Source organism: Ranitomeya variabilis, chromosome 6 (genome assembly GCF_051348905.1).
Source record: "Ranitomeya variabilis isolate aRanVar5 chromosome 6, aRanVar5.hap1, whole genome shotgun sequence".
Lineage (NCBI taxonomy): Eukaryota > Metazoa > Chordata > Amphibia > Anura > Dendrobatidae > Ranitomeya > Ranitomeya variabilis.
Window position 1 is genome coordinate 216456027 of NC_135237.1, and position 17882 is coordinate 216473908.

Below are 17882 nucleotides of genomic sequence, written 5' to 3' on the forward strand. Positions count from 1 at the left end.
TTGGGTTAGGGTTTCAGTTAGAATTGGGGGGTTTCCACTGTTTAGGCACATCGGGGGCTCTCCAAACACGACAAGGCGTCCGATCTCAATTCCAGCCAATTCTGCGTTGAAAAAGTAAAACAGTGCTCCTTCCCTTCCGAGCTCTCCCGTGTGCCAAAACAGGGGTATCAGCCTACTCAGGACAAATTGGACAACAACTTTTGGGGTCTAACTTCTCTGATTACCCCATGGAAAATAAAAATTGGGGGGGCTAAAAAAAATCATTTTTGTGGAAAAAATATGATTTTTTATTTTCACGGCTCTGCGTTATAAACTGCAGTGAAACACTAGGGGGTTCAAAGTTCTCCCAACACATCTAGATAAGTTCCTTGGGGGTCTAGTTTCCAATATGGGGTCACTTGTGAGGGATTTCAATGTTTAGGCACATCAGGGGCTCTCCAAAGCGACATGGCGTCCCATCTCAATTCCAGTCAATTTTGCATTGGGAATTCAAACGGCGCTCCTTCCCTTCTGAGCTCTGCCATGCGCCCAAACAGTGGTTTACCCCCACATATGGGGTATCAGCGTACTCAGGACAAATTGCACAAAAAATTTGGGGGTACATTTTCTTCTGTTACCTTTATAACTCCGTAACAAAAAAAAAATTTGGTTCCAAAATTGTGCTGATGTAAATTAGACATGTGGGAAATGTTACTTTAAGTATTTTGTGTGACATATTTCTGTGATTTAAGGGCATACAAATTTAAAGTTGGAAAATTGCGAAATTTTCGCCAAACTTTCGTTTTTCTCACAAATTAACGCAGGTAATATCAAAGAAATGTTACCATTAACATGAAGTACAATTTGTCACGAGAAAACATTGTCAAAATCACTGGGATCCGTTGAAGTGTTCCAGAGTTATAACCTGATAAAGGACAGTGGTCAGAATTGTAAAAATTGGCCCGGTCATTAACGTGCAAACCACCCTTGGGTGTAAATGGGTTAATAATAAAGATCTTCTTTTAAAAACGGCATTTTGTGTTTACTCATGTTATCTTTGTCTAATATTTAAATGTGTTTTGTGATATGAAACATTTAAATGCGACAAACATGCAAAAGCATTGGAAATCAGGAAGGGGGCAAACACTTTTTCACTCAACTGTAATTTTCATGTGTAAATGGATCTACTGTATGTCTTTTTAAGTAGCCAAGATACTAAGCAAATCCTAAAAACTTCCATTAGCATACAGCATAATGGACAGCTTTTCTGTGCGTATAATGCCACCTATTATTGCAGCATGTTCTATTTTTGCTATCAAAACCACTACATGAAACAAAACACAACACAGGTGTGAACAGGTCCTAACTTGAGTATAGGAAATACTTAACCCTTTCTCCACATGCACCGTACTAGTACGGCGCATGTCGTATGTACCCCTTTGATGTGGGTTCCGGTGATGAGCCCACATCTTTCCTGGCAAATGTCAACTGTTTTGAAGACGTGTGCCTGGAACTGCCACGGGTGGAATTGTGATCCACCCATGGATATTAACTCGTTAAATGCTGCTGTCAAACTCTGACAGCTGCATTTAACATGCAGTTCTGGCAATCACGCCGGAAATCCACCCATCGTGCGCCCCGTCACGTGATCAAGGGTCACCAATGGGTTGATATGACAACCAGAGGTCTCCTGGAGACCTCTATGGTTGTCACTGCCATATTGCTATAAGCGCCGCCTAGTGGTCAGCGCTCATAGCAAGTGAGGTGTTCTGCTGCATATAGGTGATCTGATCACCTGTATGTAGCAGAGCCGTTCGGGTTATAGCAGCTTCTAGTCTCCCATGGAGACTATTGAAGCATGCCAAAAGCAATACAAAAATGTTTTTAAAAATGTTAAAAAAAAATATAAACGTTCGAATCACCCCACTTTCGTCCCATTCAAATAAAACAATAAAAAAAAAATCAAACATATGCATATTTGGTATTTATATTCGCTTTCAGAATCATGAAAAATGGAGATGGTACGCGTCTCGGAAAATGACACAATTCTTTTTTTTTGTTAACAAACTTTGGATTTTTTTTCAACACGTAGAAAAGAACCTAGACATGTTTGGTGTCTATGAATTCGTAATTACCTGGAGAATCATAATGGCAGGTCAGTTTTAGCATTTGGTGAACATTTAAAAAAAAATCCCAAAAAAGTTGTGTAATTGCACTTTTTTTGCAATTTTACTGCACTTGGAATTTTTTTCTGTTTTTTTGTTCATGGGATAGTAAAACCAATGATGTCGTTCAACCATACAACTTGTCCCGCAAAAAAACAAGCCTTCATATGGACATATTGACGGAAAAATACAAAAGTTATGGCTGTGGGTAGAAAGGGAGCGAAAAACAAACGCAAAACGAAAAAGGGCTTCGTCTCAGAGGGGCTAAAAGCACTAATGTTTCTCCTTTTATTTTTAGAATGCACTAACTAGCTGTGTCAGTAGGAATGAAAGTAAGTATTACATATTTTTACAGGTAAATGTATGTTAATTGTTCTTTTATCCTGTTTTGCAATTTACTATTTTTGCCACTTATTTAAAGTACAATAAAAATAATGTTGCATTGTTTTTAATTATCTAATTGGATTCTGCCATGAAATATATAGGGTTTCACTAAATAATTTATAGCACATAATAATTAATCCAGGGGCGGACAAAGTCCGAAAAGTGCCCCCTGTACAAAAACAGTGTGTGGACTCTGCATTCCAATAGCTCAGCACAATGCACCCATTTTTGTGTCTGTGAAAGCATCTGCTTGCTGCTTTGAAGGTGGAAGTGGACCTCCTTACCACTTGGGTCTTTGTTTGACTACGCCCACGCCCACCCCTAAATAAATTCCAAAGACTTAGTAATATCTGGAATAATAAAATCGTGAGAATCATGACAAAGGGTATTGGCGAGTTATGCATGATGTAAGCTATATTTTCCCCCTGGTCTTTGAAATTACCAGATTTCACACAGAAATATATTCAGTTGGCCACAGCAGCCTTTTAATAAACAAACATCATACATAGCAGAACGAACCGCTTGGGAAAAATGGAAGTCGTATTTTACCTCTATCTATTTGGGCACCAGCTCAGAGGAACCTGTTAACCAGTCTGGCAATTAAACTTAATCCACTCTCTGGGGGCCCTACAACCCTTATCTCAGGATTTCCACTACTCGGGTCATCCCTTAAGTCCCGTTGGGGGGTCCAGAAACTTGTGTCCTCTCTCCACCAATTCACCATTAATCACATCCACCAACTTCAATGACCTTCACGCCTGCCACCAACATAAATGTTTTGTACCTCTCAAACAATTAAGTTCCTCCAGAATCTTATCCCAAGTGCAATACCTTGCTGTATGACCAAACAGCAAATATCTAGTCCCACTGCATTCAGATGTAACCCATCTAGTCTCCAAAATTTGCCATCACCTGATTCCAGATCCACATGACACACCCCCATTTCTTCATTCCAAGGCATAAAACGACACACAGCTCTATTACCTTTTATTCTGGCCTTGTTAACTCTCTCCACAGATTGAGACCCACGCCACTTCTTTCTTGGAGGAATGTCCAACTAAACCATGGTTACCCTTAGGAATATTGCCCATAACCTTAATAGATCAAATTTGATGTAGATTATCAACTCATGAAATAGCCTTCTCCCCCAAATTTTTGCCTCTGATGTGAATCACCAATACGGTATATCAGGGCACGATCTAGATTTAAAAAAAAAAATATCGTAATTTTGGGAGAAATTGACTCCACACCATGTCCAGTTTACCAATCCATCAGAATATGGCTCCCTCCCTTGCTATTCCCAGCTGCCTGTTGTGAACTCTATTTTTGGGCTCCCTCTAGTGGTCACAAGCGGTACTGTGTAGTGTTGTCTTTCTGCAGGTTGCAGCATCAGCTGGTTCGTTATCCTGGTTGGTTTCCTATTTAGCCCACCTGGATACTCAGTTCCTTGCCTGCTATCAATGTATTCAGTGCTCTTCAAATTCCTTGTGTCTACCTTGCTCCCAGTCTCTCCAAGACAAGCTAAGTTTTTGTTTGATCATTTTTTGATTATCAGCGTTCATTATGTTTTTAGTCCAGCTCGCTAAAATGTGATTTCCTCGCTTGCTGGTTGCTCTAGGGGAATGAGTTTCTCCCCCCACACCGTTAGTTGGTGTGGGGGTTCTTGAAATCTCAGAGTGGATATTTTGTAAGGGTTTTTTACTGACCGCATAGATTCCCTTTTCTATTTTCTGCTATCTAGTATTAGTGGGCCTCATTTGCTGAATCTGCTTTCACCCCTGTGTATGTGCCTTCCTCTTACCTCACCGTTATTATTTGTTGGGGGCTTCTATATCTTTGGGGATTATTTCTCTGGAGGCAAGAGAGGTCTTTCTTTCTCTCTAGGGGTAGTTAGTTCCTCAGGCTGGCTCGAGATGTCTAGGATTTTTAGGCACGTTCACCGGCTACTTCTAGTGTGTTTGGATAGGTTCAGATTTGCGGTCAGTCCAGTTTGCCACCTCCCTAGAGCTTGTCCTATGTTTGTTACTTAGCTGGAGTAATTTGTGATCCTCAACCACTAAGGTTCATAACAGCTGCCACCCCACTGGTCAAATACTTAAGAGTACTTAAACTAATTTCTCTAATAGATTTTTTCTTCTAAATAAAAAAAGACAACTAATTTATACCCACTTAGGGCACACGTAAGTCCTAAATCTTGCTGATTCCCAATTCCCAATCTGCTTCACTACATCATCGCCTAACCTCTTTCTTGCATTCTCTGTAGCCAAACTTGCAGGCTACTCCTTCCATAGTATTGTACAACTGAGACAGCAGTAATTATACTGCCGACTCAATGAAGCCAACCAAAAATTCATTAAAATGTAACATTTAATATACAGTATAAAGTTAAAAAGATGCAAGTAACCACATGATAATTTACACACAAACATACAGTCCAAATCAGAGAGGAACACCCGAACATAACCCTAGACATAGATTTCTAGTAATACAGTATGCATAGGAAAATTAAACTAACCGTGCAGACAATTGTAATAAAGATAAATAGCAGAAATTAAGCATCCTATAACACAGACCGGTAAACACATTAGAGGTGCCAAATAGCATCTATATAGAAACCCTGTCTGCGCTATCAATGTGCACAACAAAAATATACCCAGAAATACAGAATAAAAAGCACAGTATGTTACCTTCTCCCAGGCCACCAACTAGATAATAGAACAACGTGTGAATGATCCGTCGGGTGATCCCCTCTGGCGCCCCTGGATCCCGACGGACATTTTTGTGATTATCCTTCCATAGTATGTAGCAACGGTGACTGACCACTCAAAATAATTAGTTGGACCTATAAACAGAAAATCATCCAAGTAGTGAATAAAAGACTTCACTTTAGAATCGTCCTTCACTACCCACTCCTAAAAGGTGCTAAACATTTCAAAAGATTGCCTTGTGCAGGCATGTACCACGGAGGACAGAGAATGAACTTCAATCCAATATTGCAGCCAGCATGCAGCCAGCGGGTAAGTTAAGGGTGAATCAAACACCTGAAAACCCCGCCCATATGACTGAAAATTGTTCCCTCCAAATTCAGGTGACAGAGTCCCTTTAACTTCGCCATCGATGAATGGAATCTTAAAATCCTATCTAAAACCATTCTCTACCAAAACCGCCACCACCCTATCTGGGTATGTATTTAGAAAGTGTTTCATCTCTGCTAGTTGAACCAGTGTCACTCATTTTTTCAGTACTATCACCCACTTCTTGTTTTACTCCCTGAAAGCATTCTGATGCGCTGTAATCCCCTCCGCAAGAGGAGCAATCGAGCTTAAATTTGCAGTTGGCTCCAAACTTACAAACCCATTCATTAAATAGGAAGCACAGTCTTTTTGGCATGCCTCCAAAGTGCCCTGACTGTCCTGATCCTCCAATGTTCCCGGTAAAGAACTGGGCACCTTGACCCAACTTATTCTGAGAAGTCACATTTAGCCATAAGGTGATAGCTTTATTATTATTATTTATTATTATATTTACACTGCGTGCAGAATTATTAGGCAAGTTGTATTTTAGAGGATTATTTTTATTTTTGATCAACAACTATGTTCTCAATCAACCCAAAAGACTCGTAAATATCAAAGCTTAATATTTTTGGAAGTTGGAGTGGGTTATTTTTAGATTTGGCTATCTTAGGAGGATATCTGTTTGTGCATGTAACTATTACTGTGCAGAATTATTAGGCAACTTGATATAAACCAAATATATCTCCATCTCACTTGTTTATTTTCACCAGGCAAACCAATATAACTGCACAAAGTTTAGAAATAAACATTTCTAACATGCAAAAACAATACCCCCAAAAATTAGTGACCAATATAGCCACCTTTCTTTATGATGACACTCAACAGCCTTCCATCCATAGATTCTGTCGGTTGCTTGATCTATTTACGATCAACATTGTGTGCAGCAGCCACTACAGCCTCCCAGACACTGTTCCGAGAGGTGTACTGTTTTCCCTCCCTGTAGATCTCACATTTTATGAGGGACCACAGGTTCTCTATTGGGTTCAGATCAGGTAAACAAGGGGGCCATGTCATTATTTTTTCTTCTTTGAGACCTTTACTGGCCAGCCACGCTGTGGAGTAGTTGGAGGCATCTGATGGAGCATTGTCCTGCATGAAAATCATGTTTTTATTGAACGATACCGACTTCTTCCTGTACCACTGCTTGAAGTTGTCTTCCAGAAACTGGGAGTTGAGCTTCACTTCATCCTCAACCCGAAAAGGTCCCACAAGTTCATCTTTGAAGATACCAGCCCATACCAGTACCCCACCTCCACCTTGCTGGCGTCTGAGTCGGAGTGGAGCTCTCTGCCCTCTACTGATCCAGCCTCTGGCCCATCAAGAGTCACTCTCATTTCATCAGTCCATAAAACCTTTGAAAAGTCAGTCTTAAGATATTTCTTGGCCCAGTCTTGATGTTTTATCTTATGTTTCTTGTTCAAAGGTGGTAGTTTTTCAGCCTTCCGTACCTTGGCCATGTCCCTGAGTATCGCACACCTTGTGCTTTTTGTTACTCCAGTAACGTTGCAGCACTGAAATATGGCACAACTGGTGGCAAATGGCATCTTGGCAGCTTCACGCTTGATTTTCCTCACTTCATGGGCAGCTATTTTGCGCCTTTTTTGCCCAACACGCTTCTTGCGACCCTGTTGGCTATTTGCCATGAAACGCTTGATTGTTCAGTGATCACGCTTCAAAAGTTTGGCAATTTCAAGACTGCTGCATCCCACTGCAAGACATCTCACAATTTTAGACTTTTCAGAGCCCGTCAAATCTCTCTTCTGACCCATTTTGCCAAAGGAAAGGAAGTTGCCTAATAATTAAGCACACCTTATATAGGGTTTTGATGTCATTAGACTGCACCCCTCCTCATTACAGAGATGCGCATCACCTGATTTACTTAATTGGTAGTTGGCTCTCAAGCCTGAACAGCTTGGAGTAGGACAACATGTATAAAAAGTATCATGTGATCCAAAAAACAACTTGCCTAATAATTCTGCACGCAGTGTATTATATAGCTTTATGACAAAATTGTAATCTCCAATACCACAGGTAGGTGGCCCAGGAACATGAAGCACCTTTTACCTTAACACCCGCATTATAACTATTATAACTGTCAGTGACTCTCACTGAACTATATGTCGGTATTAAAAGTTAGCACTAACAAGCCTCCTTGTTTTTCTTTGTTTCAGACTCGACAATTCACTAGATATATGGCATGGAATTGCTATTTTTTTGTGTTAAAAAAAAAAGTGTTATTTCCTTATAATCTGGAGCAAGATGTTTATGATTATACTGTATATTTCTATGTTGGCCACCTACAGGTTGTGATGTGAATTTGTTAGAATGGTGGTCTGAAGGTACTAAATCCCTATCTGTTTGATGCCATAATCCAAACTCTTTTCTAATATAATTGCATTAAAAATTCCATAACCCTCCCTTATTGGCTCAGATTAGTAGTAATGAACTAGCAACAGAATAATCGGCGTACAGAGACCAGTGACGTCATTTGCGTCACTTCCGACAGTGCTGTGTTGCTAGCTCGCTACTGCTGATCTGAGCCAACAGAGCACACGCTGCGATTGGGACCATCACACAGTGCACAGCCCCTGAAACAAGTGTCACTTATGACATTCCATTTCAAGGCTGGGCTGCGGCAGTGAACGCATGCACTGGATTCTCAAATGAAGCGTCATGAAAAAAGAAGTAGCGAAAAAAGTACAATCACAGTTAATGTAGCTAGGTAAGGATAGGGAATTTTTTGGGGCAGCACGGTGGCTCAGTGGAAAGCACTGCAGCCTTACAGCACTGGAGTCCTGGGTTCAAATCCCACCAAGGACAACATCTGCAAGGAGTGTTCTCCCTGTTTTTGCATGGGTTTCCTCTGGGTTCTCCGGTTTCCTCCCAGATTCCAAAGACATACAGGAATTTATATTGTGAGCCCCATCTGGGACAGTGATGATAATGTGTGCAAACTGTAAAGCGCTGCGGAATATGTTGGCTCTATATAAATAAAGAGATGATTATTATAGTGCAAGTATGTGTAAAATAGTTTGGATTATGGCATCAAATAAAGATATATGAGGAAAATTACTTTGCCTTTGGACCACCCCTTTAACAAATTCAAGTAAAGATTAATCCCATTTGTAACCTTTTACTTCTCTAAATTCAAAACTAATACTTTGTATTGTACAGAGAAGCATAAACCAGAGACACTGCAGAATGTGGTCTGTCTTTTAGGGTGATAGTGAATAATTAGTAATCATTGCAAGCGTGACGGGTATAGACCTTTTTTTTTACCAGCGCTTCTTGTTATTGACCTTTGTACGCTAGTGTAGCATTTTATTTGTGACTTTAATGTAAGATTCTGTAATAATGTCATATCTTTAATATACAGTTATTTACTATTTTTTAGAAAATGCTTATTGTGGACTACATGGTATAATAGTATTCTCCATATTTACAGTAACTAATCTAGATACTTGGTCTAAAAGTGATGGATTAAAAGTGTATTATTGTTTTTTTTTTACTTTTCAGTGGGTTCTGTATGCTGTAGTTATGCTGGTCGGCACACTAACTGTCGAGAATATTGCCAAGCTATCTTTCGAACTGATTCATCTCCAGGACCATCCCAGATAAAAGCAGTGGAAAATTACTGTGCAGCCATCAGTCCGCCACTCATGGAGTGTGTAAATAACTACACACAGTCCTACCCAGTGAGAAATGCAAGCGACAGTAAGTTATCATTTTGCTCAATTGAGCTGTCTAGCAGTTAAACATCGTTAATGGGTCCATTTCCATCAGAAAATTAAAATTGGTCCTCATATTTTACACGTAGAGAAATAGAGCTGAATATAAAAAATATTGTATTTCTCAAATGACAAATCTTAGTTTTAACATCTAATATATAAAGCTGAATGTGTGTGTGTGTGTGTGTATGTATGTGTGTATGTCCGGGATTGGCATCTGCACCGTCGCAGCTACAGCCACAAAATTTTGTACAGTCACATGTCTGGACCCTGAGAGCGTCATAGGCTATGTTGTAAGGCAAAATTTTAACCCTGCGCTTTCCAGTTCACCAAACAATTTTGCCCCTATCTACATAATGGGGAAAAAGTGAAAGTAAAAGTGTTGGAGGCAAATTGACAGCTGCCAGATGTGAACAAGGGGGACTTAAAGAATGAGAGCGATGGCGCCAAAGAGTATATACCGTACAGTTGCTAAGGTGGGGCCCCGACAAGGGATACTCACCACACACGAGGATATGAACACGCACACAAAATGCGCCACACACTACCACGGGCTTGAACACATATACTACCCTCAGCACACATTTCACCACACATACACCAACCTCGCCACGTAAAAGTCGAAACACAAAAGTCACCGCTCAAAACTCGCCACATGCAAAACTCGCCACATGCAAAACTAGGCTCACGCAAAACTAGCCACACGTGCAAAACTCACCTCATGGAAAACTAGCCACACGCAAAACTTGCACACGCGGAAAAATTGCCACATGCACGAAAGTTGCAACACATGCAAAAGTTGCCTCACACAAAACTTGCACATACTCAAAATGCACCACACATAAAACTTGCCACGCACAAAACTCGCCATGCGCAAAACTTGCTGCACACAACTTGCTACACTAACCTGTCACATGCAACTCGACACACAAAAAGTTGCTACACGCATGTCGCCACACAAAACTCATCTCACCTCACAAAAGTCGTTACATACATGTTGCCACACGCAACTCAACACCCACAACTTGACACATGAAACTCGCCTTAAAAGACACACAAGTCTGGTATTATCCTTCAAAAATAAAAATCTGATTAATAAGCAGACAAACTACAAGAGCAACAAATGTACCATATAGGAAATACGGCAGCTGTCAGTCACATGACCTGTCTGTTATGTGTATGTGTGAGCTAACATATACTGCCAGGGGGGAGGGCTTCCTGTTGGCTGGGGATTTATCCAGCTGCCAATTTAGCTTACCAATACTGAGGTAAAAATACTGACCAAATAACGTGTGAACGAGGTCTAATACAGGAGTAGATGACACACAGATATATACTATATACAGGAGGAGAAGACACACAGGTATATACTATATACAGCGGAGATGACACACACATATATACTATATACAGGAGATGACAAACAGGTACATACTATATACAGGGGAGATGACTCACATGTATATACTATATACAGGAGCAGATGACACACGGGTATATACTATATAAAGAAGGAGATGACTTACAGGTATATACTATATACAGGAGGAGATGACATACAGATATATACTATATGTAGAAGTAGATGACATACAGGTATATACTGTGTACAGGAGGAGATGACACACATATACTATATACAGGAGGAGATGACATACAGGTATATACTATATAATATACAGGAGGAGATGACATACTGGTATATACTATATAAAAGAGGAGATGACAGATAGGTATATAGAGGAGGAGATGACATACAGCAGGTATATACTATATACAGGGGAGATGGCATACAGGTGTATACTATATACAGAAGAGATGACTATATACTATATACAGGAGGAGATGACACATAGGTATATACAATATACAGGAGGAGATAACATAGAGCAGGTATATACTATTTACAGGGGATATGACATACAGGTATATACTATACAGGGGAGATGACATACAGGAATATACTATATACAGGAGATGACATACAGGTGTATACTATATATAAGGGAGATGACAAACATGTATATACTGAGGGGAAAATCAGAGGTGTGAGGTGAAAATGAGAGGTGTGAGGTGAAAATGAAAAGGTGTGAGGTGAAAATGAAAAGGTGTGAGGTGAAAATGAAAATGAAAAGGTGTGAGTGCAAAATGAGAGGAGTGATCGGAAAATGAGAGATGTGAGGTTGAAATGACAAGTGTTAGGGGGGAATGAGAGGAGTGAGGGGGGAAATAAAAGGAGTGAGGGAGAAAATGAGAAATGTGAGGGGGAAAATGAAAGATGTGAGGGGGAAAATGAGAGGCGTGATGGGAAAATAAGAGAAGTGAGGTGCTATAACTAACCCAGGCAACGCCGGGCTCTTCAGCTAGTTTAATAATAATCTTTATTTATATTACCAACATATTCCGCAGGGCTTTACAATTCAACAGTTCATATACAAATCATAAGTAACAACCTTAAACATAATACAATAATTAAAGCAAAAATAATGACGACCCTGCTCGTTAGAGCTTATCATCTACAATTCAGGCTGCGACTATGCAGAGAATTCGGACATGACACCTGATGTGCAGCCAAAGTTTGCTAGGTGTTGCTACTACACTGCAGCACAATATGAATGCATGTATGTGCTTTGCAACCCCGGGGGTATATCTAATGCGCTAAGCAAGTCGCAAAAAATCTGATGCAATTTGACTTCTTGCGACTTGCTTGATGTGGTTTCAGAACCCCCTAGGACTCACTATATACTGAAATACCTAGTAATCTTTGGTCTGTCACAGTCAAAGTATCCATGCAGCCCTAACCTTAAGGCTATGTGCACACGTCAGGATTATTTGCAGAAATTTCCTGAACAAAACCGGACTTTTTCCGCAGGAAATCCGCATGCATTTTTCGCACTTTTTTCTCGCGTTTTTTGCTTATTTTTGGTGCATTTTTTTTTGTGCGGAATTTTTGCGTTTTTTTTTTTCGGAGCTTCCCAATGCATTAACCCCTTCCCGACCTGTGACACAGCTTATGCATCATAAAAGTCGGTGCCAATCCGACCTGTGACGCATATGCTGTGTCACACAATGATCGTGTACCTGCAGATTGGGTGAAAGGGTTAACTGTAATTTCACCCGACCTACAGGAACAGGGGGAGTGGCACTTCAGCCCAGGGGGGTAGCTTTGCCCCCATGTGGCTACAATCGCTCTGATTGGCTGTTGAAAGTGAAACAGCCAATCAGAGCAATTTGTAATATTTCACCAGTCAAACTTGCTGAAATATTACAATCCAGCCATGGCCGATGCTGCAATATCATCGGCCATGTCTGGAGACCGCGATCCACCCCCACCACCGACTGACAGCGGCGATCTGCCGCTGCATCAGCCCTCCTCTCCCCTCCGTCCTGTCCTCCGCCCCCCCGTCCTGTCCTCCGTCCCCCCGTCCTGTCCTCCGTCCCCCCGCCTGTCCTCCTTCCCCCCGCTGTCCGATCTCACCCCCTCTGTGCCTCCCGAGTCCTGGCATCCTTCCCGCTGCCGGCGGTCTTCAGAGATGGGCGCCGCCATCTTCCAAAATGGCGGGTGCATGCGCAGTGCGCCCGCCGAATCTGCCTGCCGGCAGATTCATTCATTCCCGAGGTACATTTTGATCACTGTGATACAACCTATCACAGTGATCAAAATAAAAAAAATAGTAAATAACCCCCTCTTTATCACCCTCACAGGTAGGGAAAATAGTAAAATAAAGAAAAAAAAATATATATTTTTTTCCACTAGGTTAGGGTTAAGAACTAGGGTTAGAACTAGGGTTAGAACTAGGGTTAGGGTTGCAATTAGGGTAAGAATTAGGGTTAGAATTAGGGTTAGGGTTGGAATTACAGTATGTGCACACAGCGCGGATTTGGCTGCGGATCCGCAGCGGATTGGCCGCTGCAGATTCGCAGCAGTTTTCCATGCATTGTACAGTACCATGTAAACCTTTGGAAAACCAAATCCACTGTGCCCATGGTGCAGAAAATACCGTGTGGAAACGCTGAGTTGTATTTTCCGCAGCATGTCAATTCTTTTGCGGATTCCGCAGCGTTTTACACCTGCTCCTCAATAGGAATCCACAGATGTAAAACCGCAGGAAATCCACAGGTAAAATGCAGTGTGTTTTACCTGCGGATTTTTCAAAAACGGTGCGGAAAAATTTGCACACACATCCGCAACGTGGGCACATAGCCTTAGGGTTAGGGTTGGAATTAGACTTAGGGTTGGGATTAGAGTTGGGGTTGGAATTTGGGTTAAGATTAGGGTTAGGGGTGTGTTGGGGTTAGGGTTAGGCTTGGGGTTAGGGGTGTGTTGCGGTTAGGGTTGTGGTTAGGGTTATGCTTAGGGTTGGGATTAGGGTTAGGGGTGTTTTGGGGTTAGGGTTGTGATTAGGGTTATGGTTAGGGTTGGGATTAGGGTTAGGGGTGTTTTGGGGTTAGTTTTGGAGTTAGTATTGAGGGGTTTCCACTGTTTAGGCACATCAGGGGGTCCCAAACATGACATGGCGCCACCATTGATTCCAGTCAATCTTGCGTTCAAAATGTCAAATGGTGCTCCCTCCCTTCCGAGCCCCGACGTGTGCCCAACCAGTGGTTTACCGAAACATATGGGGCATAAGCGCAGTCAGGAAAAATTTCAGAACAACTTTGGGGGTCTAATTTCTCCTGTTAGCCTTGGGAAAATAAAAAATTGGAGGCTAAAAATTAATTTTTGTGGGGAAAAAAAAAGATTTTTTATTTTCACGGCTCTACGTTATAAAATTCTGTGAAGCACTTGGGAGTTCAAAGTGCTTACCACACATCTAGATAAGTTCCTTGGTGGGTCTATTTTCCAAAATGGGGTCACTTGTGGGGGGTTTCCACTGTTTAGGTACATCAGGGGCTCTGCAAACGCAACGTGACGCCCGCAGACCATTCAATCAAAGTCTGCATTTCAAAACGTCACTACTTCCCTTCCGAGCCCCGACGTGTGCCCAAATAGTGGTTTACCCCTACATGTGGGATACCAGCGTACTCAGGACAAACTGAACAACAACTTTTGGGGTCCAATTTCCCCTGTTACCCTTGGGAAAATAAACAATTGCTGACTTAAAAAATCAATTTTGAGGAAAAGAAAAAGTTTTTTATTTTCACGGCTCTGCGTTATAAACTTCTGTGAAGCACTTGGGGGGAAAAAGTGCTCACTACACATCTAGATAAGTACCTTGGGGGGTCTAGTTTCCAAAATGCGGTCACTTGTGGGGGGTTTCTACTGTGTAGGCACATCAGGGGCTCTGCAAACATAACATGACGCCTGCAGACCATTCCATCAAAAGTCTGCATTCCAAAACGTCACTACTTCACTTCCGATCCCTGACGTGTGCCCAAACAGTGGTTCCCCCCCACATATGGGGTATCAGCATACTCAGGACAAACTGGACAACAACTTTTGGGGTCCAATTTCTCTTGTTACCCTTGTGAAAATAAAAAATTGCTTGCTAAAAAATAATTTTTAAGGAAAAAAAAATGATTTTTTTTTATTTTCACGGCTCTGCGTTATAATCTTCTTTGAAGCACTTGGGGGTTCAAAGTGCTCACCACACATCTAGATAAGTTCCTTGGGGGTCTAGTTTCCAAAATGGGGTCACTTGGTGGGGGTTTCTACTGTTTAGGCACATCAGGGCCTCTGCAATCGCGAGACGGTGTCCGCTAACGATTGGAGCTAATTTCAAAAAGTCAAATGGCACTCCTTCCCTTCAGAGCCCTGCCGCGTGCGCAAACTGTGGTTTAGCGCCACGTGTGAGGTATCGGTGTATTCAGGAGAAATTGCCGAATAAATTTTAGGATCCATTTTATCCTGCTGCCCATGTTGAAATGAACAAATTGAGGCTAAAATAAATTTTTTGTGAAAAAAAGTACTTTATCATTTTTATGGATCTATTTGTGAAGCGCCTGGGGGTTCAAAGTGCTCACTATGCATCTAGATAAGTTCCTTGGGGGTCTAGTTTCCAAAATGGGGTCACTTGTGGGGGAGGTCCAATGTTTAGGCACACAGAGGCTCTCCAAACACGACATGGTGTCCGCTAATGATTGCAGCTAATTTTTCATTCAAAAGTCAAATGGCACTCCTTCCCTTCCGAGCCTTTCCGTGTGCACAAACAGTGGTTTACCCCCACATGTAAGGTATCGGTGTACCCAGGAGAAATTGCCCAACAAATTTTAGGATCCATTTTATCCTGTTGCCCATGTTAAAATGAAAAAATTGAGGCTAAAAGAAATTTTTTGTGAAAAAAAGTACTTTTTCATTTTTACGGATCTATTTGTGAAGCGCCTGGGGGTTCAAAGTGCTCACTATGCATCTAAATAAGCTCCTCAGGGGGTCTAGTTTCCAAAATGGGGTCACTTGTGGGGGAGCTCCAATCATTAGGTACACAGGGGCTCTCCAAACACGACATGGTGTCCGCTAAAGATTGGAGCCAATTTTTCATTGAAAAAGTCAAATTGCGCTCTTTCCCTTCCGAGCCCTGTCGTGCGCCACACACACATGGGGTATCGGCGTTCTCAGGACAAATTGTACAATAACTTTTAGGTTCCAGTTTCTCCTTTCATCCTAAATAAAAAAAATTGTTGCTAAAGATTATTTTTGTGACTTAAATGTTAAATGTTCATTTTTTCCTTCCATGTTGCTTCTGCTGCTGTGAAGCACCTGAAGGGTTAATAAACTTCTTGAATGTGGTTTTGAGCACCTTGAGGGGTGCAGTTTTTAGAATGGTGTCACTTTTGGGTATTTTCAGCCATATAGACCCCTCAAATTGATTTCAAATGTGAGGTTGTCCCTAAAAAAAATGGTTTTGGAAATTTTGTTGTAAAAATGAGAAATCACTGTTCAAATTTTAACCCTTAAAACTTCCAAGCAAAAAAAAAAATTGTTTCCAAAATTGTGCTGATGTAAAGTAGACATGTGGGTAATGTTATTTATTACAAATCCACTTGCAAGAGAACAGCGGGTATTACCGTCACTGAAAGCTGTTTACTTCCCCCTTCCTTCTGTGATATTCACATTTACTGCGGATGGGAAGCTGTAGGCTTATTGCTGGAAATGTTGGTGCTCCACAAAGAAAATTCACAGTCCATATAGTGCACAATACAAAGAGAAAAAATGTGGCACTCACCCGGTTTCTTCAGCTAGGAATGTTTCGAGCACAAGCGCTTCTACGGGTCCACGGGATATGTTATTTATTAACTATTTTGTGTCACATAACTCTCTAGTTTAACAGAATAAAAATTCAAAATTTGAAAATTGCTAAATTTTCCAAATTTTATCCAAATTTCCATTTTTTTCACAAATAAACGCAAAAATTATCGACCTAAATTTACCACTAACATGAAGCCCAATATGTCACGAAAAAACAGTCTCAGAACCGCTAGGATCCGTTGAAGCGTTCCTGAGTTATTACCTCATAAATGGATACTGGTCAGAATTGCAAAAAATGGCCAGGTCATTAAGGTCAATATAGGCTGGGTCATGAAGGAGTTAAATAGCGGGAAATCCGCTAAAAATCCGCAAAATTAATAAACATACTGCATTTTTTTCCACGATGCGTTTTATTCATTGGAAAAAACACAACATATGCACAAAAATTGTGTATTGCATTCTATTTAATGGGATGCTTAATGGATGCGTTTTTTTTCCGCAGTTTTATCGCAAAGAAAAAAACATGAAAAATCCAGAATGTGTTCACACAGCCTTAAGGGAACCTGTTAGCTTTTTCATGCTGCCAAATCCTTAAGCAGCTTGTACTGGAATGGACACTGACTGTTTTCTCAGCAAGGCATGTTTGACTCTGAAACACTGAAGCATTCCAGAAAAATATTCCTTAATGGTTGCCCACCATTGTCAGTGATTACACATCTCTGACTATTCGCAAATGTAGGCAAAGACAGGTCAATCCAGGACAGCGGGTGAGGTGAAGCAGTCAGAGACCCACCTTTTGCAACTAACCATTCTTGCGGCTCGATCCTCAGAGGCTATTAAAATATGTTTTTTATTGAACCACTGCATCGTTTAAGAAAAAAGCATTCCTGGCTGATGTAATATAGCCACTGCCTGATACATTCTGCTCACGGATTGAGCAGCACATGACAGATTTAAGATTAATTCATGATTGTGTTGAGCCCATCCCTTGTTGCAAATTCCTTTGTCTTCTTTTTAACTACATACATATAAGGTTGTGTGCTGAATGAAACTGGTTCTTGACTTTGGTATGTGTAACAGAAATCTGACATACAGAACTTATTATTTCTTTTGCAGTGCTATAGACATTTTTTAATGAACCCAGATGTTGCTATCATGATTTCTAGCATACAGTATACAAATTTGTGAATCCCTCAGAATGGTCCATAATTCTGAATAAATTTGACTTATCGGATATTACATTAGTCCTAAAAGTAGACAAAAACAACCAAATAAAAAAAAATTAGTTAAAATATTAGACTTTGTCATTGTTTAAATGAGGAAAATAAAATGGTTATATTTCTGTGAGTGGCAAAAGTGTGTGAAC

General features: G+C 40.9%; 1 protein-coding gene across 6 annotated transcripts in view; it reads left to right on the forward strand.

Annotated features, from left to right (window-relative positions):
• Positions 1 to 17882, forward strand: part of RECK (reversion inducing cysteine rich protein with kazal motifs) — a 1181658-nt gene that overhangs the window by 554425 nt on the left and 609351 nt on the right. For all 6 annotated transcript variants that reach the window (XM_077269439.1, XM_077269433.1, XM_077269437.1 and 3 more), the window contains 2 exons: positions 2443 to 2476; positions 9119 to 9316. In XM_077269439.1, the coding sequence (XP_077125554.1) occupies positions 2443 to 2476; positions 9119 to 9316 (232 nt within the window). The remainder of the gene's footprint in view (positions 1 to 2442; positions 2477 to 9118; positions 9317 to 17882) is intronic.